At 40.7% G+C, this 26438-nt stretch overlaps 1 protein-coding gene across 2 annotated transcripts in view; it reads left to right on the forward strand.

Annotated features, from left to right (window-relative positions):
* SORCS1 (sortilin related VPS10 domain containing receptor 1) overlaps positions 1 to 26438 on the forward strand; it is a 556814-nt gene that overhangs the window by 272662 nt on the left and 257714 nt on the right. For both annotated transcript variants that reach the window (XM_073793984.1, XM_073793985.1), the window contains exon 3: positions 20539 to 20638. In XM_073793984.1, the coding sequence (XP_073650085.1) occupies positions 20539 to 20638 (100 nt within the window). The remainder of the gene's footprint in view (positions 1 to 20538; positions 20639 to 26438) is intronic.

The following is a 26438-nucleotide window of genomic DNA, read 5'->3' on the forward strand; positions in this document are numbered from 1 at the left end:
TCTTGGTATAAATCATATTACTGGAACAAATGACTAAGAGATGTTAATGAATTTCCTTTTCTGGCCTTGAAAAAATGATGGGATGCCAGCTCTTCTCTCTGAAAAGGTTAAAGACCAGGGAAGGGGATTATTCAAGTTAGAATCTATTTATCACCCTTGGAATTTTTGTTTCTAACAGGGAACAGACAGAAGAATAGATATTTATTAAATAGCTACAGTATCCCAAAATCATAATAGTTCTTTTAATCTTCACCGCAACCCTAAGCATTAGGTACTATTGTTGTTCTTTTGCAGAGAAAGAAACTCAAACTTAGAGAAGATGGAAAAATTACCTGTAGTCACCTTGTGAGTGAACCAGTCAGGACATGAATGAAGGTCTAGCTGTCTTCTCCCAAGCCCAAGCTCTTTCTATTGGACCATTGTAGCCTTTCTGTTCAAAAGTACTTTTGTCCTTTTTGAAGGAATTTACTCTGCTTTTGAAAGTAGGGCTACTGACTAGTTCTGAAGGTAGTAACTGATTCTGGCTACAAAGAGAAATTCTAACATTTTTTCCACTTTCTTCTACTTTTTTGTTTTTGTTTGTTAGCCTATTCTTTGTTCATCTCATATAGTTTCAAACACTATAAACCTTTTCTCAAAATAGGTTGTTCTAATTCTAGGAAGGTTATTAAGTTGTAGATTCCCGAGCACTTCTAGGACCTGTTGGATTAGAAGGTCTGGGGAAGAGACCCAGGAATCTGAATTTTTACGGGTTCCCTTCCTCCACCCTCCATCATAAATGTGAGGCAGACTGTCCTAGAGAGTTGGTTTTTTTTCTTTTTTTTTTTGCAGTACACGGGCCTCTCACTGTTGTGGCCTCTCCCGTTGCGGAGCACAGGCTCTGGATGCGCAGCCTCAGCGGCCATGGCTCACGGGCCCAGCCACTCCACGGCATGTGGGATCCTCCCGGACCGGGACACGAACCCGTGTCCCCTGCATCGGCAGGCGGACTCTCAACCACTGCGCCACCAGGGAGGCCCCGAGAGTTGGTTTTTTAATGCCCTTCAAAGATGTAAGATTTAGGAAAGCCTCAATTTAGAAATATTTTCCTAATTATGTTTTTAGATATATATTTTTTTCTTTTTTATTAAACACAAAAAGATTATTTTGTAGCTCTTTAGTTCCAAGGCTAGTCTTTGGCTCATAATATTTTTAACAATATAGCTGAGGTGCAATAACTCTTTTCATGGCTCACTGTCAGGAAGAACAAAGCACTCTTGTATAACAAGTGAAATGAAGCTTTTGTACACAAAGACTTCACTTTAGACTATCATTAGAGCCTGATCAATATGTGTCCTAGGTTCCAAATAAGGACAGTGACTACACTTTGCATTCTAACCACCTTAGCTCCCAAATGCCTAGTGTTGTCATTATCAATCTTATCAGAACTAACCTCTCACATGAAGCTGTATTATATCTGTATTGCTGTCTAGCAACTTACTATAAATTTAGCTGCCAAAAAAGCATATGTATATAAAACCTCACAGTTCTGTAGATCAGAAGTTCAGATGAATTCTGCTGGTTTGCTGCTCAGGGTTTCACATGGATCAAATTCAGGTATCCACTGGCTGGGCTCCCATCTGGGGGCTTGGGAGAAGCATTCTCTTCCGTGCTTCTGAGGCTGTAGGCCTGAGGTCACTGTTTCTTTGCTGACTGTCATCTGGGCCTGTTCTCTGCTCCTGGAGACCACCTACATCGGTTCTCACATGACCTCTCCATCTTCAACCCAGCAGTGGCACCTGGAGTCAGTCTTTCTCACGCTTACTCTCTGACTTACTCTTCTGTTTATTTTTTTCTGTCTTTAAGAGCACATATGGGGCTTCCCTGGTGGTGCAGTGGTTGAGAGTCCGCCTGCCGATGCAGGGGACACGGGTTCGTGCCCAGTCTGGGAAGATCCCACATGCCGCGGAGCGGCTGGGCCCGTGAGCCATGGCTGCTGGGCCTGCGTGTCCAGAGCCTGTGCTCCGCAACGGGAGAGGCCACGGCAGTGAGAGGCCCGCATACAGCAAAAAAAAAAAAAAAAAGAAGAGCACATATGATGTTGGGTCTACCCAGATAATTCGGGATAATCTCCCTATTTGACTGATTAGTAATTAGTAATCTCAGTTATAAATGCAGAGTCCCTTTTGTCATGTAATCTAATATATCCATTAGGAGAGGGCATCTTTGAAGGGGGAGGCAATATTCTGCCTACTACAGACATCATTACACCTACACACATCATTACATTAAATTTCCTAACTGTAATATAGAGATAAAAGAAGTATAATGAATGCATTTTTAAAATTTATTTTATTCAAGTTTAGTTGATTTGCAATGTTGTGTTCATTTCTGCTGTACAGCAAAGCGATTCAGTTATATATATACATTCTTTCTCATAGTCTTTTCCATTATGGTTTATCACAGGATATTGAATACAGTTCCCTGTGGTATACAGTAGGATCTTGTTGTTTATCCATTCTGTATATGATAGTTTGTCTCTGCTAATCCCAAACTCCCAATCCATCCCTTCCCTAACCCTCTCCCCTTTGGCAACCACAAGTCTGTTCTCTATGTCTGTGAGTCTATTTCATAGATAAGTTTATTTGTGTCATATTTTAGATTCCACATATAAGTGATATCATACGGTATTTGTCTTTGTCTTCCTGACTTCACTTAATGTGATTATCTCTAGGTCCATCCATGTTGCCACAAACAGCATTATTTTATTCTTTTTTATGGCTGAGTGGTATTCTATTGTATATATGTACCACATCTTCCTTAACCATTCATCTGTCAGTAGACATTTAGGTTGTTTCCATGTCTTGGCTATTGTGAATAGTGCTGCTATGAACATAAGGGTGCATGTATCTTTTCGAATTATAGTTTTGTCTGGATATATGTCTAGGAGTGGGATTGCTGGGTCATATGGCAACTCTATTTTTAATTTTTTGAGGAACCTTCATACTGTTCTCCATAGTGGCTGCACCAGTTTACGTTCCCACCAACAGTGTAGGAGAGTTCCCTTTGATCCACACCCTCTTCAGCATGTGTTATTTATAGACTTTTTAATGATGGCCATTCTGACTGTCATGAGGTGATACCTCAGTGTAGATTTGATTTGCAATGAATGCATTTTCAAATGTATTTTATTTTATTAAGTACAAGATCTTTTATTAATTATGAAAAGCTATGGAATAAAAATAAAATGGTTTCAGAATCACTCTTAAAAATAATTATTTTTAAACAAGTAATTCACAAACATGAAATTAAAAAACTAAACTCAATACAGTATTTTAACGGGTTGATATAAAATTTGTATAAAAAGCATAATACACAGGTTGACAGAAGAAACACCAAATGTTGGTTTTTAAATTTTGAGGTTTGTTATTTGTAGTTATTCTATAATAAAAATAGATTACTTCTTAGTTGTATTATCTCTATTTAAAATAATTGTGTAACTCTAAAATGTATTTTAATATGTTAGTGTTTAGACAATACACTGTTAGAAGTAAAATTGTCAGAAAGAAGAGCTGCTATGAAGGCGTATACAAGTGAGTAGGGTTGGCAGCCCAAATTCCCCGAACAGCATGGCCATTAGTTACGTGATTTTCAGAAATGGTGAACATCTCTTGGTAAAGTTCTCAGTTTAAAAAAAAAAGAATGCACTCTTCCCTCCAGTTACAGTGGAGTCAGATTTTGTAAAATTTAATATGTTATTAATGGGAAAAGTTATATTCATTTGTAAAATGGAGTTTGGTTCTAGAGATATTTTTCTAGCTGTATGAAAACCTAGTGGGACATTTGAAAATTATGTGTGATGACATCTAGCATCTCCAGGCCCCCTGCCCTCAATCATTATGACAGTATTAAAACATCCCACACATTTACAGAGGGTTTCCTAGGGGATGATAGCACCCCGGCTGAAAAGCACTGAGATAGTGAGAAGGGAATTTTTTCAGCTCAGACATATTGATTAGTTGTATCTGGACCTTTAAAGAAGCCGTGATTGTTCTTGGGCTGCTCATTAAGGTTTAATAACTCCCCAAAACTAATTCCTTCCTTAGGTCACATATGATCTGGCCATGTCTACCATAGGGCCATAAATAGGTAAGGAGTGAGAACTGGGGAGACCTAAAATCTTCAGTTCATTCTTGGGCAGTGTGTTGGGAAGATAGTCTAAGATAGAAGTTATGAGTATGGGCATAGGAGTCAGAAGGACTGACATTTGAAACCAGGTTTTGCCTGTTACAGGTTGCATGAGCATGGCCAAGTTCCCGAGGTTCTTGGATCCTTGCTTTCACCATCTATTATAAAGTACCAAAGTCTGTCTGTAAGAATACCTTGCCAGGGACTGTAGAAGAAATCCCTGCCTTTTTCAGTCACGCCCCTCCCATCACATCTCTTCTCTGCACTACTGTGTCAGAGCAAGGTTCTGTGTAGGGTAGTCGATTCATCTTTCGTGCCGATTCTTGTTGAATCTGCATGGCAACGTTGGTTTCCCAGACTAGACTCTCCCAGAATCTGCCAATTCCCAGGTCCTTCTCCAGAATTCTAATCCAGCAGGTCCTAGAAGTCTGTCATAATGAGTAGATCAAATATTTATTTTATTTTCCACTGTTCACAAAACTTTTTTGCCAAGGGTTGTGCCCATTTTTTTGAATAGAATTCTACCTCTTCAAAAGTAAACTGACACTTGAATTTTCTCCTAACGCCCATGAAGCAGTCTGAGTTTTTGTTCCCTGAATTTTAGGAAGATTGGTTATTATTAATAATTTGTATAAAAACCCAGCTGTGGGGACTTCCCTGGTGGTGCAGCGGTTTAGAATCCTCCTGCCAACGCAGGGGACACGGGTTCGATCCCTGGTCCAGGAAGATCCCACATGGCCGCGGAGCAAGTAAGCCTGTGCACCACAACTACTGAAGCCCGCGCGCCTAAAGGCCGTGCTCAAAAAGAGAACAAGAGAAGCCACCACAATGAGAAGCTCGCACACCACAATGAAGAGAAGAGTAGCCCCTGCTATCTGCAACTAGAGAAAGCCCGTGTGCAGCAATGAAGACCCAATGCAGCCAAAAATAAATAAATAGAATACATAAATTAAAAAAAAAAAAACCCAGCTGTGGCAAAAAGAAAAGTTCTCTCTCAGGATTTTCAAGCACATTTTAAAGCAAACAAGGGTTGAAATGCCTTTGGAGATATGAAAATAGTAACTGATTCTCATTAGCCTCATAACTGTCAAAAACATTTGGTACATGCCTAATTACTTAAGGCCTTATGCTAGGCACTGTACAAAGGAAACTGTCTCTACCCACGGAAAGCTTCTTCTAGAAAAGCCTCTTAACAATACGAAAATACCACATCTTCAGGTACCAGGATGGAAAGACTGATTAGGTTGCTGTTCACAGTGGTGGTTATTTGCAAGAGACACAAGACGTTACATGGTGATGTGGGAGGGACGTTTAGCTCCCAGCTAACCACATAAATGATGCTCGATACATAGCTGAGGATTGAGTGACCTAAGTAAGGCGTCCTGGAGACTCCTTTCCTAAGGCAATCTCTGAACAGGATTTTGGGTGATCATACTTCATTTTGAGAAAATTAGGCTCATGCATCCTGATGTGGAAATGCCAGGGCATGCTGCCTGTCATTCCTCTGCCACCCCTCAGTGTAGCTGTGACACACAATCTACATTACTGACCACCTTCCTTCTGGGAAGCAGCCAGAGAGTGTGTTCTCTTGAGCACTTGTGCTGGCATTAATCTCCAGCTATGTGCTTTCATCTCACTTCCTGTAAAAATCCGTCTAGAGATCCTGTGCTTCACCTAAGGTTAGATGTAGGGGGACCAAAATACTGATTCTTATTTTGAATCACAATTGTTACTATAAACAGGAAACTTGATAACCTGGTAGATTCCTTGGATGCAAAGTGATGGATGAGCTTCTGGTGATTAAAAAACAAAGTCCATAACTCTCAAACTATAGCTCAAGTTGAAGTGAACAATAATCGTAAAGCATAACTAATAAATACACTACTGAATTATTCATGTTGATTATAAAAGAAAAACACCCTTATGTCAAAGAAGCCACACTCCTTACAGTGTATCTGTAACCAGAATGTCTCAGGAACTGTCTGGGCCTAAGTGAAAAGGAAGGATCAGGCACTGAATCCGAACTGTGCTGAGGAAGAGTGTGAGTTGAAGAAATTATGATGTTATACCCAGAAAACATTATGCATAATGAATAGAAATTATTACAAAATGTTCATAGAAATAATTATAGATGACTATGTTTTGGTGCAAATGATAACTTGACTATAGCCTACAGGTATTTCTCACTGAAAAGTCAAGCCCAGGAATGACTCCTGGCCTGAGTCCCTCATCTGGGCCATCCTTCTCACTGAACTAGACTCTTTGCTTTCTCTACTTCTTCCATTTTCTTGTTCATTCTTCACACAGTAGCCAAAATGATCCCTTAAAAATGTTGTCAATTTCTGACTTAGGTTTGACCAAACCTCCCCTATGCCTTAGTGATCTCACACAGGAGAAAATCTAAACTCCTTACCCTATACTCCAAGGCAGGCCTTACGTGATCTAGCCCTTGTCTGTTTCTCTGTATTCATCACCCTCTAAGCTATCAGCGCGCAGTGTTCTTGTGGTTTCTTGAAAACACCTTAAAACCTTTGCTTTTGTAGCTTCTTCTGCTTCCAGTGCACACTTAGGTCATCTGCTCAGAGAGGTCTTCCAAGGCTGTCTAATCTACAGTACCATGCTGTGGCTTCTTACAGCAAGACCCTCTTTTGTTTTCTTCTGAGTACTTATGTAAACAAGAAAATATCAAATAGTTTTATTGGTGGGATTGATTGTCTCTTAAGCTAAAATGCAGGGTCCTTGAGAATAGGATCCTTGCTTGTTTTGTTGAATATTTTATGTCCAGTATCCAGAACAGTGTCTGTAATATCAATATATCATCCTCTATTCACCTGGTTTGTTGAGTGACAAACTCAGTTGTACAGACACTTTATTATAAAAATGTTATATATACTTTTTTTTCCCTGCCTAGTAGGTGACTAAAACTTCACTGATCTGATTCATTCCCCTGTCTTAGGATACAAAACTTAAACCACCCCAGAATGCTGGTAACCTTAAATTTTAAGAGAAAAGAACCATTTCAGGCACCATGTTGACTGTTATTCTGCGGTCCAGAGAGGGTTTTCTGTGATGATGCAAATCTTTTGGCTCTCAAATGTGGTGAGCTCATTTTATATTAGTAAATATTTATAAACCTCTCTATATTGACTGTTTCCCAATCAGTTTGATTAGTGATTCCTCCCAAAAACCTTGTAAGGTCAGTCAGCATTATTAAAGAACAGCCCAGAGAGGTTGGGCAACTTGCCCAAGGTCACTCAGCAGGTCATTGGCAAAGCCTGCATTGGCAACGTCAGAGCCCATTACTGTGACAAGTCCTGGCGTTGACCCCTCTTAGAAGGGTGACCCCTAATCGCTTTTCTTGTAAGGTAGGCATATAAACACTAAATGTTCTGAAGTGAGAGAAGTGTGAAGGCCTTGAGTTGAAGGAGTTATTGGTACAATTAGGAACGGGAGCCAGATATTGAAAATTGAAAATGCTGCTTAATGGAGGTGAATCGGAGGACGTATTATTTTTGAGAGAATGAGAGAAATGTACTTTGAAAAATAGGACTGTAAAAATCAGGGAAGTATGTAGAAAATCAATTTGGGTGGCTTTGGGAGATGAAAAATAATAAGTTATAGGGCCAAAACCTTTTAGAAGAGTCTGGGTCATGGTATTGGAAATAAGTTCCATTCAAACATAAGTTTAGTTTTATAAAATAACATGCCACCAGCTCACCTCCATCAAGCAATGTTTCCTGATGTTTTTGTGAGGATGAAATCTAGTTTTCAAGTACATAGTATTTCAGCCCTTCAAGCCCAACATACAAATTCCACGGGTGCCACAGTTATCAACATATCCTACTAAATATCCTGTAGGAATACATAATCAAGGAAAATTATCTCAGTTGTAAGAAATCATGCTGCATCTCCCTTTCCATTATTTATCCATGTTTTTTTTCTTCCTTTAGGATTTAAGATAAGTAGTTCTTAAATAAATGGAGCTACATACTAAAACTTAAAAAAAAAAGATAAGTAGTTCTAAATTGGTGATCTGTTTCATCGTATATAATTTTGGTCCTTTGAGCCCTCGGCTTATATCTCCTAACTGTTCATTGTAAGCCACTTCTCTTGAACTAATCATCAACTACAGTAATAACTGCTTACACTGATACATGCTTACTACTTGCCAAGAATTTTCTAGGGAGCATCTCATTTAACCCTTCTAACAATCCTATGAGACCGATACCATTTTTTTCTCCCATTTTACAGACAGGGAAACTAAGCTCCCATGTGTAAATCCTAGAACCTTCACTATTAAAACCTTAGTGAGATAAAGCTCACCCCCTTCTCAGAAACTTCCAAAGGCTTAGCATGGCCTGCAGAGCTCAATGTGGTCGAGGTGCTTTTATCTTGGTGAGAGACCAAGTTTGATCCTCCTTGTTAGCAGCCTTTGCTCCAGGCATGCTCACCTCCTGGCCATAAGTCAGACACCCTGAGCTTGGACCTGACTCAGTGTCCTTGCACTTGCTTTTCCCTCTGCCTGTAACACTCTTTGTCAACATGTGCACCTCCCCACTTACATCACTCAGATTTATCCTCAAATGCCTTATCAGCGAGGCCCTGTCTGATTATGCTGTGTAATGTAACACGCCCCATTCTTAGTCTCCATCCTCCTTACTCTGTTTCCCTTTACTTTTGTAGTATTTACTGTCACCTGAAAAATTATCTATACATTTGTTTATGTGTTTATAATGTCTTCCCACTAGAATGTAAGCTCCAAAGGAACAGCAATTTTGTATTGATTTCTTCTTTCTCTGTTTTATTTCCAGTGCCAGGAACAAGGCCTGGAATATAGGAGACAGAACAAATAATTGTTGAATGAATGAATGAATGAATGGACCATTACACTATCAATACACTGTATTTCTAACAATTAGATTAACCTCACATTGTGCCTGATCACGAAGAATCAGAGTCTTAGACTTCTGGTGGACATTTTACAGCACCCGTTACCAAGTGTTCTGGTTCCACCAGTGCCAAAAAAAGATGCAGGCCAAGAAGGGTCTGAGTGTTTTAGTTGATATTGTTTTCATCTCGATGCATTTAAGAATGCAGGGGGGGGCTTCCCTGGTGGCGCAGTGGTGGAGAGTCTGCCTGCCGATGCAGGGGACACGGGTTCGTGCCGCGGTCCGGGAGGATCCCACATGCCGCGGAGCGGCTGGGCGCGTGAGCCATGGCCGCTGAGCCTGCGCGTCCAGAGCCTGGGCTCCGCAACGGGAGAGGCCAGAACAGTGAGAGGCCCGCGTACCGCGGAAAAAAAAAAAAAAACAATACAGGGAAGGGACGATGGTAGGGTTATGGATGGAACTGCCAGTTTTTCCTGGATTACTTTGCTTTTTGAATAAAATTGGAAGAGCTGAGGGAAGTAGGACCTGGCATTTCTCCTGGGGACTTGTGGACAAGTGTCAGTGTGGCCTAGAGTGATGGTGTCGGTTAGAGCTCCAGCTCCAGGTGGCTGGACCATCAGATTTTGTGAAAGGGATATTTCCTGTGGGTAGGTTAGATATCACTGCATGCAGACTGGCTGGAATAAAGATCAATGACAAGTATTTTTGGGCTTTTCTTTTAAATCTCATTCCATGAGGGATGCTGGAATACATTCTCTGTAAGCATTATATATCATTTGTGATTTTTACTATCCTCTTTGATTGACTATCATCCCTCATCCTGGTCCCTTTCCTGAATGTAAACACTATTTTCAGTTTGATGTGCTTCAAAAGTGTGGTTACACATAGGTTCTTATACATCTATGCCTCTGATTTTTTTATTTGCTTGCTTTGTTTTTAGTTTTGGAGGAGAATTAACTTTCATATATGGAATCATGTTTCTTTCTTACAGTATGAATTAATTCTAAGTTGGCTAAGCTTTATAATTTTTTTCTCTGACGAGATGAAGGTACTTTTGCATATTTGATATCCTGTAATTCTGAGAAATGCCTTAGCACACGAATCAGAAAACCTGGGTTTTCTTCATGACTTGGGTCTCAACTAAATGCTTATCTGCAGAATCATAAGGTCAGAGTTATTCTGTTGTGTGGAAACTGTACTTTATTGATTTCAAGAGATCATGTGAAAGTGTTAAAGAGTTACTAAAAGAGGTTAACTAGGGTGTCTGGGGGGTCTGTTGGGGTGGATGACAGGGGTTTCAATGCATCTAACTCCTTATGCGTCTACTACGTAATTAGAGGAGGGCTTAAACGCCCCACTGCTTTAATAAAAGAATGTAAACCATTGAACAGAGATAATGAGATTATCTCTCAGACCCTACTGAAGAGCTAACATTTTAGAATTTTTAGCTTTTCTCACAGTAATAGGTAGGGATCCCCCCACAATAAATGGTGATTATTTAAGACATTGCAGTGCTGCGCAATAGTGAACAAACCATGTTTCCCAACCAGACACAATCATTTCATCCGTAAAGAAGCTAAATAGAAAACTGACAACAGACAAAGAGGATGTACCCCTGTCTTGACACTCCAACCCCGGGTTGTCTCCTGCAATTCTGGGATGATATTTATCTCCAAGCCTAACTCTAGGCTTCACTATGGATCTAGAGTTCCCCAAAACTCCTGCTATAGGAATTCTTGCATGTTACAGTCATGGCTAGAGATCAGATGGTCCAGTCCTCTCCAATTGCCACTTCACGTAACTTTTAGAAAACTAAAGGTAGCAAAAGCTCAGTTACACACCATCATGTGAGTTTGAGGTTCCTACCATTTATAGAAAAAAAAAAAAAACCTAACAAGATAACCTGATATCGGACTTCCCTGGTGGCGCAGTGATTAAGAATCCACCTGCCAGTGCAGGGGACACGGGTTTGATCCCTGGTCCGGGAAGATCCCTCATGCCACGGAGCAACTAAGCCCGTGTGCCACAACTACTGAGCCTGTGCTCTAGAGCCCTCCTAGATCCCGTACTCCGCAACAAGAGAAGCCACCGCAATGAGAAGCCCGTGCACCACAACGAAGAGTAGCCCCCGCTCACTGCAGCTAGAGAAAGCCCGCATGCAGCAACGAAGACCCAACGCAGCCAAAAATAAATAAATAAAATAAATTTTTTTAAAAAAGAGAGACACCGGAGGCAGACAGTCCTGTGTATGCGTGTGTGTGTGTGTGTCAGAAGGAACTCATGGGCATCACTTCGTTAGGAAAATTACTCTTCTCTGTACCTGTTCCCCAAAAAGCTGAACAGGAGACCGCTGCCTAAATTAATTTGTCCTCCCTTTCTTAAGCAACATAGTCAGAGATCTGGGTATCAGTGCCAATTCTGGTTATTTTTATACTCAAAAAATGAATTGGAAGATAGTTCAGAGGTAAGGGTAACCCCTTTCTTTAACGTTAACTGTAATATAGATCAGTTTACTTACTGCAGAAATGTCTGTGGGTGGCAACGTCTTGTATTCTCTATCGCCGCTTTCCCACGGAGCAATATCCATACACTTACAATCAAATATATTCAAGTTTCTTATCTCAGCTGCCCTGCGTGACTAGAAGCATCAAGAACACAGCGTGATGCAGGGAACTACATTCAATATCCTGTGATAAACCATAATGGAAAAGAATATGAAAAATATATATCTATGTATAACTGAATCACTTCGCTGTATAGCAGAAATTAACACAACATTGTAAATCGACTATACTTCAATTAAAGAAAAGCACAGTATGAGGATACAAGGAAAGGAAGAATGATAGCAAAGAAAGACCAGAAAGATGAGAGAGGACTTTCACAGCTTATTAACACATAGGTACTGTCCCTTACATTTAGAAAATAAATAGTTTTTTTTTTTTTTTTTTGCGGTACGCGGGCCTCTCACTGTTGTGGCCTCTCCCGTTGCAGAGCACAGGCTCCGGACGCGCAGGCTCAACGGCCATGGCTCACGGGCCCAGCCGCTCCGCGGCATGTGGGATCTTCCCGGACAGGGGCACAAACGCATGTCCCCTGAATCAGCAGGCGGACTCTCAACCACTGCACCACCAGGGAAGCCCAAACAGTTTTTTATTACAAATTAAATTACATTGCAAGTACTGTGGCACATGGCAGAGTGGAAGCATCTGTATAGCACGTTGACATGCCTCCCCCGGATCCTGCTCATGAACCCTCTTTGCTCTGATTCTGCAGGTTGATCTGAAAAGCTCAGTGTATCCAAGCAATGGAGGGAAGCTTGTTCAGCTCTGGATTCACCATAATGTCTCAGCAGCACATTTAAATTATATGTTTAGGCTGACAGGCAAACGTATTTCAGGGCAGAATCCTTAGGAAGCAGGAGACAGTTTCCTTCAGCCCCACGTCATCATTTGATGTAGACTGCCTATTCTCGAGGTATTATGAAAAATGGATTGGGACATATTTTCTTGACAGTGGGTAGACTAATGGAATCTGGTGACTGTGCTTTAAATGTGCAGAGGTTTGTTATAACATGGTAATAGAAATATCAGTTGCACTGACAAGTTAAAAAAATCCGTCAGTGAATGATAATGAAGTTATTTAAATGTCGACTCACTCGCAAACATTTTCCAAACCCTAAATTATTCTCACTGCTTTAACCTCATGCATCCTGAGTTACGCAGGAGCGGAGTCTGCGATGCAGCCAGTGAACCTTTGCCTTTGGAAGCTATTTTTATGCCCGCAAATGCACCAGGAACAATGGAGGTGGCTGCTCTTAATGATTTTAGGAAAGAAACAAAACACAGAAGCCGCAGCCCCTTGATTTAGAGGTAAAGGCTGTTCTGCTTTCAGGACATCTCATTTGAGTTGATTTCAGTGATGCCTTGATGCTTCCTGTCTCCAGGCTTCCCTCTACAGCCTGAGTCTTGGTTTTGTGACCTTGGCAATATGGCACGGTGTCTGGGAGAGAGTATCTCCCCTCTCTGGGGCCTGGAGGTGGAGAAGGAGGGGGTCAGGTTATTTGGATACTTTCTAAAGCCTTTTTGAAGAAGTAGCCTGGCTCATCCTTGGTTCAGAGAGTGTGTCCACCAGGCTTCATGTATTCATTCAGCCTCGGTATGCAGAAGGCACCTGTTATGTGCCAGCCTCATCCTGGAGACTAGGGACTTGGGGATGAGCAAAGATGTGCGCCGTCCTTATGGTACTTAGAGTAGTAAGGAAAGAGGCGCCAGGCAGAGGTTTCTCCATTAAAAAGTAGAGGAGCGTAGAACACGCTCACTGCCCTAGTCCGGCTTCATCCTGCACAGCTGATTGTATCTGCACACGGCAGGGACTGCAGTGGTTTTTGCCAGACTAAGTGAGCCTCTTAATTTTGCATTAGCAGAAATCCAGTGGGCCACACAAGAAGAGCAAACATCTGTGAAGTCAGCCACTCAGCCAAAAACAATTGGGTTTCACAAGTGTCTGGGGGACTCTTCTGAGAGCTAGGAAGACAGCTGTGCACAAAACAGACATCTTTCCTACTCTCATGGAGCTTACATTCTGGTGGAAGATGACAGATAATAAAAAAAAAACTAAAAATCTATCAGAGGGGGGTAAATACTATGAAAATAAAAGAGGCTAAGGAGGTGCAGTGCGCTGGGAGAGTGAGGGGGGGTCACTATTTCATACAGCACGAATGGTGTCCAGAAAGAACTGAGGGGCCATCTGTCAGGGTATCTGGGGAAAGAGCTTTCTAGATACAGAGAATAACAAGGCTGGAGTTGGCAGGGGTAGGCAGGAGAGGGGCAAAGGAGAGGGATTGAGGAATGCGCATCTCAGAATTATATCGCAAACCTATTAGATATAAAAGTAAATGTGACTTTTCTACAGCAAGTCTGGAGTTTGTTATGGAGACCAGTACACTGACTGCTTGGTTACTCAGATAGTGAGCTCCTGAGCCCAGTTCTGTTCGACTTCAAGTCGTTGCTTGTGCTGTTAGGCTGTGACGTCCTGGTAATCTTCATGAGCCATCATCTAATCATGAACAGTTTGACCCACTCACTCTGTGCATATTTCTTGGCTCCCAGGAGCCAAGGTGGACCAGATCAAAGACATACTTTCTTTACCTCGTACATCATTGTGAGAGTTTCTGGTTATGCTTTTCTGTTTTTTTTTTTTTTTAATTTATTTATTTTATTTATTTTTGGCTGTGTTGGGTCTTCGTTGCTGCGCGTGGGCTTTCTCTAGTTGCGGCGAGCGGGGGCTACTCTTTGTTGCGGTGCACGGGCTTCTCATTGCTGTGGCTTCTCTTGCTGCAGAGCACTGGCCCTAGGCACACGGGCTTCAGTAGTTGTGGCACGTGGGTCAGTAGTTGTGGCTCATGGGCTCTAGAGCACAGGCTCAGTAGTTGTGGCGCACGGGCTTAGTTGCTCTGTGGCATGTGGGATCTTCCCGGACCAGGGCTTGAACCCTGGTCCCCTGCATTGGCAGGCAGATTCTCAACCACTGTGCCACTGGGGAAGCCCTGGTTATGCTTTTCTTAATATCGATTCTCCCTGGCAGGGCCTCTGTATTTTTACTAAGTATGAAGAGAAGCGAAGTTTTGGCCTATACCACAAGGGACTTCTAATGATTTCAGTTCATATTCCTTTTACTAAGAAATACAAAGCTAGATTTTGTAAGTGTATTTCCTTTTCCTCTTGTAACTTTGGAGAGAGCCAGTGCAGCATGGGGTTAAGGGTACAGCCCAGAATGAGGGCTGTACCTCCAAGTTCTGTGGCCTTAGTTAAGCAGCTTACTTAGACATCTGAGCCTTCCTTATCTGTAGCATGTGACCATCAGTGTGCATCTCATGGGATTCTATATGAGCTGAAGAGCTTAGATCACATTGTAAGCACCCAATAAATGTTCATTTTTATTTTCTGTTAGGTTTCTTAAGCATAGCAGTCTCTTCAGCAATGGGATCCTGGCACAATTATTACAGAAGCAGAGTGCAAAATCTTTAGCTATCAAATTCCAGTTCTTACCCTTATCTTTCTGATCCAAGACCCACACAAAGGTACTAGCACATATCCTTTAAAATATGATATGTTAAATGTGGTTACATTTTAAAATGGTAATAGCTTGATGAAATAGTCTTATCTTCTAAGCAAACTAACTCTAACTCATTTTCAGTGATTCAGATTTTCCTTGAGGGTTCATGTGATGGGTTTTAGTTAAGTGTTGGACAAAGAATATGAAAAATCAAGAAAAAAAGATGAGTGATAAAATGTACAACAAAAGCTATCATTTGTAGATTGTTTATTACATACCAGCTATTGTGCTCGGCACTTTTTATGGATTAATTTAGTTTACAAATGATTCTGTGCTTATTTATTATCTCATTTGATGTTATAAAATTATAGTAGAGGAAATCCAATCACACATTTTATTTCTGCCACTCCTTGTGGAAACTAGCCATGCCGTGTATTCATCCCTTCAACTGGGGGACTTTTTGTCTTTTCAAAGAGATCGTAAGTTCTTGGAAGGCAGGTGCCATGCCTTGAATATGGTTTCTCTGCCCCTTAGAGAAGCTCATCTTAGTTCTATGCATATAGTAAATACTTAAATAAAGACATCTTTGAAATGTTCTAAAAGTCACTATTTAAGATACGTTCATAGAAAGGGTAGAATAAGGATTAAGGATCAAAAGGAAGAACCTGCAATCCTTGATTTAATCATTTGCTATTTATCAAGGCTGCTTATATTGTGTCTTAAATATGTCTGTGTATGATACATATATTTTAAGATTACTTCCCTTTATTGCCTTTACAACAGCAGTCACTGTGGTTAGCATAACTGGCATTTCTCTTTGCCGATTTGATTTGTTTTAAATATTTTTATTCTCCTTTTCTTATGAAACCAAGATCCATAATCTTTTTTTGGCTTTTTTGTTGTTATTGTTCTTCATATTGTTTCCCAAAGTATGTTGTTCAGAACACTAATCTCATTAGATATCTCTCAAGAATGGATCCTATAATCTAATGTGCTTTGAAAATGCTGCATGCAGTAGGCATGTAAGAGGTTCACAGTGTATATTAGAATAATAAAATTTAGGCATGTATGTAAGAATAATAAAATTTCTAAGTTCTGAAGTGAAGAAACATTACATTTTGCCTTAACAAGTGTTTCCTAACATTTTTTGATCTTAGGTCACACTCCTCTCCCCCATATCTAGAAATGATACTTAAAATATTTAACAGCTAGTGCACTGGCTCAACAGCCAGCCTGCTGCTCAACTGTCTGTCTTTCTCCTGCTCTTTTGGAGCCCACATACCTAGGAGACTGAATTTCCCGCATTTGACCATGCAGGCATAACTAGAAGCATGTGTTAGCTGTGCAGGGGAGTTTGCAGACGGGCACTGGGAATTGCCTCCCAGGGTGCAGTGCCTCCTCCAAGGTCACTGTCTCCTCCACTGGGGCTCAGGCTGACTGGAGTAGGCAGTGGCCATTCAGAACAGGTGCTGGAGCAAGTTTCTTGGGGACCTCTGCTGTGCCAGCCCTCAATCTTTCGGTTGCTGGGACTGTGAGTTCTCCCAGAAGAGACCATGGTGGTGAAGCTGGTGGAAGTAGCTATTCTGTGAACTCGGTGCAGTAACTGTTTGCCAACTGGTTTGCCAATATTGAGTATTTTCACTCCTGTGTCATTGTACCAGTGTATCCCAGCTGTCTGTTAGTTTTACCTATGATACTTGTCAACACTCTAATTCTAGTTCTGTGGGACAACCATGGAGAATTGCCAGTCTATGCCATTTGGGGTGTGTCGAAATACATCATTTTTTTTTCTTCTTTCTATCTATCAATTATTATAATACCATAATGCTTAAACATTTAGTTCTGCTGGAATTGAGAATTAACAAATTTCGATTCACTTTTTGAGCTTTGGAAAATCAAGGGGCAAAAAATGGCACAGAAAGTAATGGAAGATACCTGAAGTATCTGGATTGGTGACGTTATAACAAGAGAAAAATGCCCAATAACATATTGTAAGCTATCTGAAAAAGTTGTTAATGTAAATCTGAAATAGTCACTCCATTATCATCTTGTCACATTGGGATTTCAGTTAAATACACACACACACACACACACACACACACACACACACACACACACAGGGTTTGCCCTTGTAGTATGTTTTTTGTTTGTTTGTTTGTTTTTTTGTGGTACGCGGGCCTCTCACTGTTGTGGCCTTTCCCGTTCCCTCTCACTGTTGTGGCCTTTCCCGTTTTTTGTGGTACGAGGGCCTCTCACTGTTGTGGCCTTTCTCACTGTTGTGGCACAGGCTCCGGAAGCCAGGCTCAGCGGCCATGGCTCACGGGCCCAGCCGCTCCGCGGCACGTGGGATCTTCCCGGACCGGGGCACGAACCCGTGTCCCCCACATCGGCAGGCGGACTCTCAACCACTGCGCCACCAGGGAAGCCCTGTAGTATGTTTTTTGAATGTAAAAATATTCATTGAGTAGCTCAGAGATCAAGTTGATAGAAATTATAAGAAACTAATTATCATGCTTTTATAGACTGATTCCTACCTCTCTGGCCTCCTTTCCATTATCCCACTAGAAAAATTGAACCGTTCTCTCATCTCCAACATAGTCCTATTGATTTCCACCTATCACTAGGCAAAATTTATTAATGTAGCGGTATTTGTACATTTCATCCTCCTCTCATCACTGCCCCCCATAAATTTTGAATCTGGGTTTTTTGTCCTTGAACTTGTGAGTATTGTTCAGAATACTAAATAGAAAAAGTTATCCAATAAAAGGAGTTAGAGAAAGACTAGTGAAATTTTGGAGACAAGCAAGTCTTAATAAGAAGAGAAAGTAGACCCAGTAAGGCCAGGGTAAGAGTGGGGAAAAAATAGTCAAACACCAAGATTAGACTGAGTAAGGGAAGAAGTCTCAGATATTTCTTAGAAAGTAGAAGGGATTTTCACATCAAGATGAGTTTGAGGAGAAAAAAGTAAATATGGAAGGAGAATTTAAAGAAGTTTGTTGTGGTTCATGGATAAGATCTTCTGTGAAGAGTTTGGGATTATTCTTCAAATATTCTTGGCTATCAAGCCAGCGTTTGTTCAGTTCGGCTAGAGCACAGACTGGTCCTGAGGAAATCCAGTTATGTATTTGGATTACACAAGGTACTTCTAGTTTTTGATGCCCTGACTACAGCTGGCCCTTGAACAGCACAGGTTTGAACTGTGTGCATCCACTAATACATGGATATCTTTCAGTAGTAAATACTATAGTACTACACAATCTGTGGTTGTTTGAATCCTTGAATGCAGAACCACAGATGTGGAGAAACCACATATATATATATATATATATATATATATATATATATATATATATATATATATATATATATATATATATAGGGCTGACTGTAAGTTATAGGCTGATTTTTGACTACAGGAATATTTAGTTGGTGCCCCTAACTCCCCTGTTGTTCAAGGGTCAACTCTACATCCCTTTTCTAAAGCCCTACCGATTTTCCATTTTCAAGGTCCATAGTCCTTCCAAGAAACTTTTCATACCACTCCAATCTTCAGTGATTTGGAGTATAATCTAAATTTTATAACGTACTGACTATTTATATTTATTTACTTATAATTTATATATATAATATATATTATAATAATATAATGTCATTTATAATATTTATGTATTATATATATATGTATATATAAATTTTTAGGGTAAAGAGATCCCTGGGTCCCCAGCCACAATAATTCTTAATTCCTTAATTCCAGGAACTTATATTTTATAGCTTTCTGTCTCCAGTGCCTGGTCCAGAGTAGGCTCTTAATATATGGTGTTGAGGTTGTTAACAGAAAATTCTTCTATTTAGTCTTTATGGTCTATGGGAATATGCAACTTCTATCAATATCAGAAATAAATTAAAATAATTACATTTTTGTGGTTTTCTAATTAAACCAACTTTATTTTCTGAGTCTTGTTAATTTTTATCTCTTTCATTACACATAACACATTACAACTTTTTTTCTGCCTCTCAAAGCTGTTAGATTCTTGGGACTTCCCTGGTGGCACAATGGTTAAGAATCCACCTGTCAACGCAGGGGACACGAGTTTGAGCCCTGGTCTGGGAAGATTCCACATGCCGCAGAGCAACTAAGCCCATGCACCACAACTGCTGAGCCTGTGCTCTAGAGCCCGCGAGCCACAACTTCTGAAGCCCATGCGCCTAGAGCGCACGCTCTGCAACAAGAGAAGCCACTGCAATGAGAAGCCCGCGTACCACAACGAAGAGTAGCCCCTGCTCGCTGCAACTAGAGAAAGCCCACGTGCAGCAACAAAGACCCATGCAGCCAAAAATAAATAAATAAATAAAATAAAATAAAAAGCTGTTAGATTCTTGAGAGTAGGGGCATGTGTTGTATCCTGCTACATAGCACAGGTCCTGGTCCATTTTAGAGGCTCTACAAATGTAAAGGAATGAATGAATGAATTTTCATTGGGAATCTCCTATATGTATAAAGAAGGCTGACAAGAGATTTTATATGTTTCCTTTAAATTAAAAAACAAAAAACAAACAGAGCTATGGTATAATGTACACAACACAGGGCTTAGGGCCATGCTACCTAGAGTCAAATTCTAACTGGCTTTGAATAGGTCACTTAAGTTCTCTGAACCACTTTCTTCAAATACAGATAATATTTCCTACTGTACATGGTTGCAGTGTTGATCTAATAAGATGTACAATTCTGAAATATGTAATAGACTTACATAGAAGAGGTGATTAAGGCCTATTTATTCAGTCTGAATTAATAAGTTACTGACCAGCATCAAGAAGAGAGGAGAGAATCTCCAAAAAAGATAGAGTCAGTACCAAGAAGTGATATTCTCCCAACTCCAGGTGGCTTAACGCTGGAAAAGGCCACCAACTAGAATTGTGAAATTTCACTTATTATCAAGACATTTTCTTATTCTTAAATAATAGGAAAAGACTGAATGACCTTTGGAGGGACTGACCCACCATATATTCTATGGCTCATGAGAGAAAACACAGCTTGTAGATAAATCAGGAGAACCTGCTTTTCCACTTGCCAAAGATTAAGCAGAAGTTTGGAAATGTCAAATCTAAGTAAAAGGTCTTTATTTCTTTGGTTAATTCAAGGGACACCCTCATTCTCAATCTTTGAAAATTAAACACTTTCTTTATGCAATGCATGTACCTTAAGGAGCAGTGAGAGATGGAGTTTTAATTTTTACCAATTCAATTTAAATGCAAATGTTAACCACTCACATGATGCTACTGTGTACGTAATTAAGCATCATTATGTACTACATGAATCATTTAGAAACCTCTGGAGAGCCATTCTACTATGTAAAACATACATTATACTGACAAGCAGACAAATGACGTATATACTTCTGTCCTCATGAATGCTCCTTTTGAATTATAGGTCAACCGATTACGGGACAACCTATGAGAAGCTGAATGATAAAGTTGGGTTGAAAACAATTTTAAGCTATCTCTACGTGTGTCCTACCAACAAGCGTAAGGTAAGAGATGTATATTCAGAATGCTATTTATTCATGATGTGACTTCTGTCTTGGCTGGCTAACCTCTCTAAACCACCTAAAAATCCAATACAGTTAAGCTTTAAGAGATATAAAGATGAGCTGATGGATGTTAAGGTGGTAAAATGTCTGACACATCATCATTTTCAGATCAGCAGCTGTGAATGTAGGAGGGAGATGGGGTAGGTATATCATTACCATTTCCAAGAGACAGCTACAGGGAATGTCTTGTTGAGTGGATGTTCAGACTCTTGTTAAGAGCTCTGACCAATCAGTGACGAGAATCAGAATGAGCCTTGACAAAACAGAAGAAGAGATGGGATTTTCATGTGATGTCCCCCTGTTTTCCCTTGACATGGAGTAAATAGATTGGCTAGAGTTGAAGTAAATGCATTGTCCTACAGCAGGTTGGAAGTTTCATTTCAAAAGTTTATTCAGCCTGCACACAAATGTCAGAATGGAGGCAATGCTGGGAAACCTTGGTGATCATCATACACCACATGCTAATTTTACAGATGAGAAAACTAAGGTTCAAAGAAAGGAAATGACCTGCCCCCATCACAGAGTTATGGGCACAGTTGGGACAAGATTCAGATTTCTTGCTTGGCAGTCATACCATTTCCACTGTATAATACTACTCTTATGAAGAGGGTTTATTTACTCTTCAGAGAAAGATGTTATTTTCTTAGGAAGAAAATGTCTGCTTTTAAAAGAGAAAGACCTATTTGTCTCAAGAGGAGAGTGGTGTTACATTCATTGTTTGGTTTTAAAAATTTGCACTATCCAATTCTGAATTCTGACATGTAATTTCTAAGTATTATGTGAGTTATATGAATAGAGATGAGTATCCATCAGGAAGCAGAAAAAGGTTTTTCATTCATGTGTCCTAAGCCATATTCTGTTATGATGGCAGCCCTGATACCTAGGTTCTCATTTCAGATCTGTCAGTGGGTACTGTTAGTGACCTTGGGTAGGTAGGTGCCGCATTTTGTCATCTGGACTGTGGAAGGTAGATTAGTACATCTCTAAACAGTCATCCTCAACTCTGGCTGTACATTCAGAGCACTAGGCTTCCCCACATACGCAAGCCTTAGCCCCACTCCTGTTGCTCTGGGTTAGGCCTCAGGGAACTGTATCTCGTGCAAGCTCCCCAGGTGCTTCTGGTACATATCTGGGATTAAGAACCACCTAGGTAGGGAGTAATGTTTCTTCTGGCTGTAAACATTTCAAGTTTTTATTTTGGAGCAGCATAATTTCCCATTGTGCATAGACTCTGGAGTCAGATGGCTTGAGTAAAAACCCAGCTAAGCCACTTAACAAGTATATACCTATGGTGATTTACTTAATCTCTCCAAGCACAGTGTCATCAAATTGAAAATGGGGATAATTATAGTACCTACCTCATGGGGAAAGTTGTAAGAATTATATGAACTAAGTCATGTCAGGTGTTTAGCACAGAATAGTTAAGGCTTAATCATGTTTTCTCTTCACTTTATTCTCCTTTTCTCATCTTCCTTCTCCTTCTTCATATAATTATTGGAAGTGAAAGTAGTGATCATCCTCTATAAGTAGCTGTGTTCAGTAGAACTTTCTACAATGATAGAAATGTTCCTCTAAGCTATCCAATACTATAGACACTAACCACTTGGGGCTATTATTTGAGGTATGGCTAGTGTGACTGAGGAACCAGATTTTACATTTCATTTCGTTTTAATTAATTTGAATGCAAGTAGCCACATGTGGCTGATGGCCACAGTATTGGACAGCACAGTTCAATAATGTCAACCTCACAAATTTAGAGATTTCCCTTGAACGCTCCTATCTTCCCCTTCCTGGCTGATGACCGGTCCATCATCAACAATTACATCTAAACAATTTTGATCTGCTGTATACAGTCCTAAATTAAGGAGCCGAATTTATATCCTTTATTTTTTATAATGAGATTGAGTTATGTTTGTTGGCTTTGAATTGATTCTGGTAACCCCTATTGATTTTTCCTCTAGTTCACATTTTTAGTACATGTCATTTAGCAATCAACAATCTGTAGGCAGTATAGGATACAGAAAGAAATAAGCCAGCTTTCTACCCTCAAAGATCCCGTATTCTAGTAGTAAATGCACTATGACTTTCTGTAGTTGAGAAGTCTCTGGCTCTGCTTCCACCTAGCAGGTTACTTTGGGTGAGCCATTTACATTTTCCTGTTTGTAAAGTGATACAGGCGAAAACAAAGGAATTTACAGCTGGAAGAGACTTAGAATTGTTCTCATCTAGGGACAGTCTCTGTTTTATTAATGCCATTAGAAAGGAATATGATTTTTAAAAATAGGATGTCAAATATTGAAGGTAGGCATAGGCTCTTCTGTAGCAGCAGAGTATGTGGTAGTGACCTGAAGACTACAACACTGTTAACAGGAGCAGGACCTGAAGAGTGGGATCTCAAGTCCAGATGTAGCTCCTAAGACTAGAAGGAAAGCTTAGATGTGATACAGAATGGAGCCCTGCCACTGAATCTATTTATGTTAATACATCAATATCAATCAAGCTGCATACTTAATCTGTAGTTACCTGCAGGGCTTTCAAAAAAGATATTTGGGGCTTCCCTGGTGGCGCAGTGGTTGAGAGTCTGTCTGCCGATGCAGGGGACACGGGTTCGTGCCCCGGTCCGGGAAGATCCCACATGCCGCAGAGCGGCTGGGCCCGTGAGCCATGGCCGCTGCGCCTGCGCGTCCGGAGCCTGTGCTCCGCAACGGGAGAGGCCACAACAGTGAGAGGCCCAGGTACCGCAAAAAAAAAAAAAAGAAAAGACATTTGGCCATGGGCATTTAGCTAAAATTAAGACTTGGCTGATCCTTTTTCCAGAGAAGAAGTAGCCATTGCCCGTGACTCTGAGAACAGCTTTCTCTCTGCAGGTCAACTTCCAGAAGCAGAGGCAGGCCTGAGCTGTTTAAATCACAATGTTTATGGGTGAACCTAGGAGGAGGGATCTTTTCCTCTACAGATAAATGAGGCCTTCAGGGTGACTTTCTGAGATGCTGATAGATTTAAGAAATATTGGAGGACGATGAAGGTCTTTACAATGTGCAAAAATCAATAAAGTTGACATAGCAGTATATTTGTGTTCAGTTTTTCTACTTATGAGGTGAATTTATCACCATGAAATATGGACTTTCCCCCACAAAGGGACATACTTGAACCAAAGAGATGGTACCTGCCCAACATTTTAAAGTGTGAATATATTTCTCCCAATCAATGAGAGTTTATGTTATAAAAAAAGAAGAAGAAGAAGAAAAGAAATATCAGGCTGTATTAATTATGCAGGACAAAGGCATTGAGGTTTGCTCTAATTCTCCTAGGACTTCTGCGTCCTCCAGTGAAAAGGCAGGCTCCTTGAAAGGGTTGTATTCATTCTTTTACGTCTCTGGGGTGCTGTCTAACAAGTTAACATCTTTTGTACCAGATACTTTTCTCTCCTCTTCACATCAGTGAGAGCAACTGGAATAAAACTGACAACGGAGTAACTGTCTTCCATTCCCAGAAACTTGTTTTGCCTTTGCGTTCTTCTGGCTATTTTTAGCTGCTTATGCGGACAAGCACAGTTCTTCAATCAATATATCTTCAACAGCAGGCATCAGGCCCTGGCTTTGCAGGCAGCTTGTTAGGGGTATTACTGGGATCAGCAGCCGGGACGAAACAGGCCCTTATTTGCAGTTTAAATTGATGATCATTCATTGGCTATTTCTTTGCAAGCCTGCTGTAAATTACTGCAGCTTTCCTTGGATGTGTCTGTTACACTAAAAACTGTAATCTCATCATAGGTCAGTCTAGGAAATCTTGACTAAGAGACATAGAAATCGGGCTCCCAGGTATTATCCTAGCTCAAGCATCCTCTCTTTCGAAGGAACTCAGCACCTGGCCTCTGATAGATGAGGTAGGCTCAAAAGTACAAGGATGAGTGAGTCCTAGTGCCAGAGGAGAGGCAGGCTACCTATTCGTCACCATGCCTCCGAGGGAAAGTACTCCCCCACCCCCAGTTCATGATAAATCCCAAGTCTTGTTGGTTTCAGCAGTAGTTTATTGGCTTCCTACATATAATATTCTATGAGAAAAGATGACTTAACCTGCCGCAGAAATGAACATCTGGGTTGTAGATGGTGATGGGGAGAGCTAATACAAATGTATCAAAGAGAAAAAAATCAATGCTGAAATTTCAGTCTTACTCTTAAATTCTCACTGAGTTTATTTGTTTTCTGCCTAAAAAAGAAAACTTCTTTATACTCAATGTGCGTCTATCCGCAGTACCTTTCCTATCGCCCCCAACCAACCTTAGCTATGCTCCCTTCATGCGGTATTGTATAACATCTTTAAGGATTACAGAATACAGAATCCCAAGTGGAATTCATTGGGTGAGAAAAGAAGAAAAAAAGTGTTTTTTTTTTAAAACTCAGAACAGCCAATTCATTTAGTTGTTATAACCTTGTACTGTCTGTACAGTGTGTTCCCAGCAAAGAAAAAACCTAGAGACTATTTGTTCTTTATATTTCCTGTGCCCCACCCACCCACCCCCACCCACCCCCGCATATCCCAGTTCTTTCTCCTTTCTGTGTCATCACCACTTAATTAATATCTTTCCTGCTGAGAGAGCCTTCCAAGACTTGTATCCTATAAATAGGACCCTGGTTCCTCAGAGCACATTGACCATTCTTGCCGGTCTCTTGGTACATGCCAACATTAGACACTGTTTACATTTTCTCCAGATGTTTAGGTTTTAATTACCGTACTGTATGTGGCACTTTCTAAATAAGTGTATGGTTATTGACTTCTTGCCTCTTCTCTTTATATCCTGGGCATGCTTAATTCCTCTTGTCATTTGCTTGGGTGGTCTATATCATATACGTGACCTTTGGGGACAGGAAAGAGGTGTGGTTGATAGTGTCCTCCAACTTCTCTTAGGAAAAATGATGAAATCGTTGAATCAGAGCCTGAAAGATTTTGGAAATTTTAAGATTCTGCTTTTGCATTTAACAGACATGGAAACTGAGTCCCAAGAGTTTAGAGTCTTGCCTGAGGCAGCATGCAACTGGTGAATAAAAGAGCAAAGATCATTAGACCTTTAAAGCAGCGGTCCCCAACCTTTTTGGTACCAGGGACCGGTTTCTTGGAACACAATTTTTCCACGGAGTGGTGGGGGGTTGGGGGGGATGGGTCAGGCGGTAACGCGAGCGATGGGGCGCTATGGGGAGCGACAGATGAAGCTTCGCTTGCTCGACCGCCGCTCACCTCCTGCTGTGCGGCCTGGTTCCTGACAGGCCGCGGACCGGCACCGGTCCACCTGTTCCCGCCACCAATTCCATAAAATCGAATCAATTCCACTAATGAGATTTTCTCACTCCCCCTGACCTCCCAGGCATCTGCTTCTGTTTTCCTGCACTTCTCTCTTCTGATTATAGTTGTTTTTGACCCTGTATACTTGCCCCTTTAGAACGCAGGGTCCTGGATGGGATAAGTGCCTTGATTCACTCTGTTGTCTCTAACATGCGGAGCACAGGGTCTTGGGGTTCAGTCATGTCCAACACATGGCTGAGGATTTGTATTGAACTTAGGTTGGGTTTTGGACTCCTAGGCTGGAACTTGAAAAGAAAAATACAGTGTGAAACCAGCTGTGACATATTTATTTTCTCTAATAAAATTAATTATTTCAAGTGAATAAACAAGAACAGTTAAAAAAGAAAAGAAAAAAATCCCTGTAGGTTTTAGTAATTTCTAAGCCATATTGTATAATTTT

This window comes from Tursiops truncatus, chromosome 16 (assembly GCF_011762595.2).
Source record: "Tursiops truncatus isolate mTurTru1 chromosome 16, mTurTru1.mat.Y, whole genome shotgun sequence".
Classification (NCBI taxonomy): domain Eukaryota; kingdom Metazoa; phylum Chordata; class Mammalia; order Artiodactyla; family Delphinidae; genus Tursiops; species Tursiops truncatus.